The 6,000-nt window shown below is 36.4% G+C and overlaps 1 protein-coding gene across 1 annotated transcript; it reads left to right on the plus strand.

Annotated features, from left to right (window-relative positions):
• Positions 1-880: 880 nt before the first annotated feature.
• On the plus strand, positions 881-1,824 carry LOC101888646 (seminal metalloprotease 1). Its single transcript, XM_005182246.4, has 2 exons — positions 881-1,151; positions 1,217-1,824. Exons 1-2 carry the CDS (start codon positions 938-940, stop codon positions 1,768-1,770), a joined length of 768 nt encoding a protein of 255 aa, XP_005182303.1. The 5' UTR covers positions 881-937; the 3' UTR covers positions 1,771-1,824.
• Positions 1,825-6,000: the final 4,176 nt, after the last annotated feature.

The raw sequence follows: 6,000 nt of genomic DNA on the forward strand, positions 1-6,000 counted from the left end.
ATTCGGTATTTTTAAAATTTTAAAAGAATTTTTTAAGGATTTTATTTTTTAAAAATTTCGAGGAGTTACAAACGGAATGACAATGCTACTGTACCCTCCATAGAATGGTAGAGGGTATAAAAGTTTCATAGTTGATATGATTTAATTCACATTAATTCCCAATATATAGGGTATTGGTTTAAATAGGAAAATAATATAAAGTGACAGGCCTCCCGAAACTCCAATTGACGTATCAAATCAAAGATAAGTTCTTTCAACTCAAAAGTATTAAAAAGGAGGTTGTTGTCGCCCAATTGTTCACATAGTTTGGTCAAAGAACAGCTAACACTGTTCTGTTCGACGTACTCAATGTAGCGATCCGAATCCGTTGCTATGAAAAGACTAGACAAACTAGGCTACATAAACATTACGTTTTTATTCTTTTCAATGGTTAATAGAGTAGTCCACGCTCTTCGGGCCCATGTAAAAGAGCAGTCGAACTTATCGAAAAACTACTACTCTGTCAGCACTTAAACAAGGTCATATAATTTGAGTGGCAGATTTCCCAAAACGTTCGACAGAACTTTTTGCTTAAATTCGATTAGATAGTTGATAAATTAATTAACACTTTAAAATGGAGGTAGCAGCCCATACTACAATACAAAAATAAATATTTATGTAATCTGCTCGCTGGCAGAGGGAAATTTGCGAGCTCACAAATTGGCCTATTCCACTCATAAATAAAAATGTGCGGACACAAACAACACCAATTTGTGATTACAAGAGAGATATTTACCGTGTGGCCATAAATAATGGCTATCGAGCTGAACGTATTGCCGATAAGATATTCAAAGAAGAAACACAGAAAATGGTAAAAAGCCATCTAAAAATAAAATGGGCTCTTGGTTGGTGGATTTTAGTTGGATTTTCTAAGTTGTGAAGAACTCTCGGAGCGGACATGAATGTCTTAGGAAGTTTGGTTATTTGCACGGCCCTTTTGGGTTTGGTTTTCGCCCTGCCCATGATCACCCGGGTGGAGACAGATCCTGAGTTGACAGCTGGCTTTGTGGAGGGTGATATGGTCTTGGATACCAATACCCGTAATGGTATACGTAATGAGGTTTACCGGTGGCCCGACAATACCGTCTACTACAAATTCCACACTCAATTTGGTAATTACACAGAAAAATAATTTATGTTAAGGGACAATTGATTAAATCTAGTTTTTGTTCTTTAGATGATGCCCATCGTAATCACATTTTACGTGGCATGGAAATCCTAGAAAGTGTCTCCTGCATTCGTTTCCAAGAGGCCACTGAGGACACACGTAACTTTGTAAATATCACCGGTATGTCTGGTGGCTGTTACTCCAGCGTTGGCTACCGCAATGCCGGTGCTCAGTCATACAACTTGCAATTGTATCCCTTGGATGAGGGTTGCTTCCGTTTGGGCACAATTGTCCATGAATTTTTGCACACCCTTGGCTTCTACCACATGCAGAGCAGCAGCAATCGTGACGAGTATGTGTTCATCAATGAGACGAATATTCAGGCGGGTACTCTGGGTAATTTCAACAAATACGACGCCACCGTTGTCGATGATTATGACGAGGAATACGATTACGGCAGTGTTTTGCACTATTCCGCCTATGCCTTCTCGGCCAATGGTGAAATGACCATTGTCCCATTGAAGGAAGAAGAAGCTGCTGGTATTATGGGTCAACGGCGAGGCATGAGCAAGAGTGACATTAATCGTTTGAATTCGATGTACCGTTGTCCCTTAAAAGTGTAGAAAATGAGATTCCTTTGTTAATAAAAATGAGAAAATAAGTGTTTTCAAGAAGTATTTAAAAATGGATTTTTAAAACGGAAGATTAATATACAACATGCGCTGTGACATAGAAAATGATGACGGTATTTAAAACTAATTGGAACACGAACTTTGACACTTTTGATATTGAGCGTATATATAGGAATTGTCTCATCATCTTTTCAAAACTTTTTCTAGACCGAATGGACTTTTTTGTTACTGAATGGACATTTTTCCATTCTCCCACTTCTGTAAATTTTTAGCATTAACTTCAACTTTTTCGAAACTCTTATCTTCAGCTTTATATTAAATCTATGGTGTGTTGATATGCACCAATAATTTTCAGTTATGTTGTTAATTGGCAATGCCAGTAGTAAGCTGATAGTGTTAAAAGCTTTCCCAGTACCTCGTTAGAGTACCCTAGTTTTATGATTTATTTAAATATTTTGAACTTATTTTATTTTTTGTTAATTATCTAATTCAGTTTTTATACCCTACACCACATAGTGGTAGGGGTACTATGTGAATTTGTTGGTAACATGGAAAAGGAAGCGAGAGAGACCCAAAGTCACTTTTGAGGATTTTTATACCCTCCACCTTGGAAAGGAGGGTATATTAACTTTAACATTCCGTTTGTTACATCCTTAAATATTCGTCGTAGACCCCATAAAGTATATACATTCATAATCAGCATAAAATTCTAAGTCGATTTAACCATGTCCGTCTGTCCGCCTGTCTGTCGGTCTGTCTGTCTGTTGAAATCACGATACAGCCCACATTATTTGACGTAGAGCGCCAAAATTTAGCACAGTTATTTGTATTGTGTCTAGGATGTTTGGTATTGAAAGTGAGATATATCGGTCCACGTTCTGGTATAGTCCCCATATAACGGTACCTCCCGATATTCGGTATTTTAATGATTTATGCGACATTTTTTCACGGATTTGTCTGAAAATTGGTATTTGCAGGTCATAACGGGTCCCTGTACGTGTGGCAAAACATTGTATGTATAGATCTACGTTTTCATATAGCCCCCATATAAAGGTACCTCCCGATATTCGGTATTTTTATTATTTTTGCCACATTTTTTCACGGATTTGTCTAAAAAATTGGTATTTGTTAGTCATAACGGGTTCCAGCTCCGTAACGAAATATTGCATGTATGGGTCCACGATTTGGTATAGCCCCCATATAACGGTACCTCCCGATATTCGGTATTTTGATGGTTTTTGCCACATTTTTTTTCCTGATTTGTCTAAAAATTGGTATTTGTGGGTCATAATGGGTCCTAGTTCGTGTGGCGAAATATTGTATGTATAGGTCCACGTTTTGGTATAGTCCCCATGTAACGGTACCTCCCAATATTCGGTAATTTGATGATTTTTGCCACATTATTTCACGTATTTGTCTGAAAATTGGTATTTGTAGGTCATAATGGGTTCTAGCTCCGTTGACGAAACATTGCATTTGTAGGTCCACGATTTGGTATAGCCCCCATATAACGATACCTCCCGATATTCGGCATTTCAATGGTTTTTGCCACATTACTTCTAATGTTTTCTTTACCCTAAGGTGGAGGGTATTAAAAGTTTGGCCCGGCCGAACTTAATGTTTTTTTACTTGTTATAGAATCACTTTCTGAGTCGATTATGCCCGTCTGTCCATGTATTTTTGTGTACAAAATGCAGGTCTGATGTATTGTCCAATAGAGATGAAATTTTCCAAACAATATTTATTTGGTCGAGGACGAACCCTATTGAAATCGGTGAGAATGGGTTCAAATTTAGATATAGCTCCCATATATCTCTTTACTCGATATCAGGTTTATTGTGCACCAAATGACTAATATCAGCCCAAATGGAATGAATTTTGGCAGTTCCGACTGAATTCATCTTAGGAAAAGTACTTGATGGAAATCGGATCAGATATAGCTATAGCTGCCATATATATGTTTTATCCGATTTGGGGTTTTAAGTCACTTACATGCGTAATATGCACTCCACAGCAATAATATTTGGTACCGAATATCAAATACAGCTCAGAAATAAGTGTTTACAATTTTGCCAAGATCGGTTCAGATTTGGATATAGCTCCCATATATATCGTTATCCGATTTCAGGGTTGTTGGCACTTCCGACGGAATTCTGCTTAAATGGAAGTGTTCACATGCGTAATATGCAGTCCACAACAATGATATTTGATACCGCGTTTCAGATACTGCTCGAAAATACAACCGCTAAATTTTATGGAGATTGGTTCAGATTTTTATATAGCTTCGGTATACATCTTCAGCCATTCGAGGTGGCATTTTGAGGTGTTACAAAGGAAATTACAAACTTAATATACCCTCCATACTATGGCGGAGGGTATGAAAACGTCTAGGCGGATGGGGCTGTACACAATCAAACTCAAATATTTTTTCGTATCAAAATTTCATCATTTAGGAGAGAGGAACAGATATAGTTCATTACTGGAAATAACATAAAGTTCCTTTGAAAAGACACGATGAGGATAGTTTGGTGCAGTTCGTATAAATCTCTCGATTTATAGTAGATTGCTGGGCAAACGAAATGGATCCATGTTTTTTCTAATGCAAGATATATTTATTTGTTGTACATTTTACAGAAAATCTGAAACTTTTTCTGGATGTTAGGAATCATATCATTATTAAAAACTTTAACATGTGGATCCCGATCCATTAAATTTATGTGTGGTGTCTGACGAAATTGATTTTAAGTTTATTCTAAATTTTATATTTATTCTAAGTTTTATGTTTATTCTAAATTTTATATTTATTCTAAACGGGATGGAGTGGGTGGATATTGTCCATTTTGCAACTGGCATCAGGTTGATAGAAATTTAAATACCAAAATTCGTCTAACAAGTTTCTTGTCTGCAGGGAGCTAATAAAGAAACCTTGTTGACTTTTTGCAATGCAATAGGTCGGTTTGTGGTAAAATATGCTGCTCCGGAGTGGTTCGCCAATGTTAGTGCTACGCAGTGGGAAAATATTTAGCTCTGCCAGCAAGCCGCTCTAAAAACCGCAATAGGGTGCTTCCTTATGATACCTACATAGGGAGGAGAAGGTCCTTTTCCGGTACGATAGCATAATAAATTGTTGTCAATGCAATGCCTGCTTGGGTGATCAAACAGAGTCATCCCAATAACAATCTGGTAGATGGGCAACCTCCACCCGGCATGTAGGGAAAGACCTTCATGAACTAAATCTACAGACCTATAAACCAGGACTGAATGGTATTCACTCAGAAGTGGTCACAGAAGTTATGGAGGAATACCGTACTCGGAGACCATCCCCTCCCATCGCAGCTGAAGATCGAGAGCTGCTAGAAAAAACTCGTATAGTTTGGGCATGGCCGTTTGAAGGCCATAATTTGTGCCAAAGGTGACCAATTCTAACAAATCTAAACTTATTTTAAAATTTGATGCTATTTCCGACATTTTTTGCTTTCATTCAATAGAATTTAAAAAAAAAAATGTTAAAATTATGGCGTTTGATTTTGTTGCAGTTTTTTTTATCTCAATAACAAATAAAAAAGTCACTTTTCTTCTAGAAGTTTTATAAGAAAGTTCAGATCGCCCGATCAACAATATTTGAATTTTTAAGTAAACTAACCGAAAGCGTCCTTCTTGGAAGATAAACTTAATTTTCAAATCATTTCATTTTCAAACGTAAGTGTCGTTAGAAATCTTATCGTATTGTATTGAAGTTTGGAAAACTTGTATTGTTGTTCGTATTGTCCAAGAATTCGTGGATACTAATCCCACTTAGTAGAATTAGTATCCCTAGAAGTCATTTGGAATGTATCGGAACTTTTCCAGCTCTTCTATATTATTTAATTGTGATTTTAAATTTTAATACCGCAATTTCTTCTACTTTAATATAGATTTTTAATTAAATAAATTTCTTCTTTCCATTAAAACCTTTCAAAATTTTCAATTATCACAATCGCCCCCTACAAAATCTAGTATCATGATCTACTGAGAATTATTCGAAACCTCCTTGAGATTTATTTAAAAATTCATGTTATTTTCCATAGCTTTATTTTCCGAAATTTTGGAAATATTAAAAATTAAATACCGCCATTAAATATTGCCCTCCAAAAACTTTCTAGATTCCGTTTTGCCAAACAACGACATGACAACGGCAACACCAACAACAACAACAGCAGTAGCAGCAAAACATAAATCCTT

Source organism: Musca domestica, unplaced genomic scaffold, assembly GCF_030504385.1.
Source record: "Musca domestica strain aabys unplaced genomic scaffold, Musca_domestica.polishedcontigs.V.1.1 19, whole genome shotgun sequence".
NCBI classification, from domain to species: Eukaryota; Metazoa; Arthropoda; class Insecta; order Diptera; family Muscidae; genus Musca; species Musca domestica.

Excerpts from the sequence above, each read along its gene's own strand:
- LOC101888646 (XM_005182246.4), top strand. The coding sequence starts at position 938 with ATGAATGTCTTAGGAAGTTTGGTTATTTGCACGGCCCTTTTGGGTTTG. Across the intron at positions 1,152-1,216 it reads CAAATTCCACACTCAATTTG|ATGATGCCCATCGTAATCAC; the intron begins GTAATTACACAG and ends TTTGTTCTTTAG.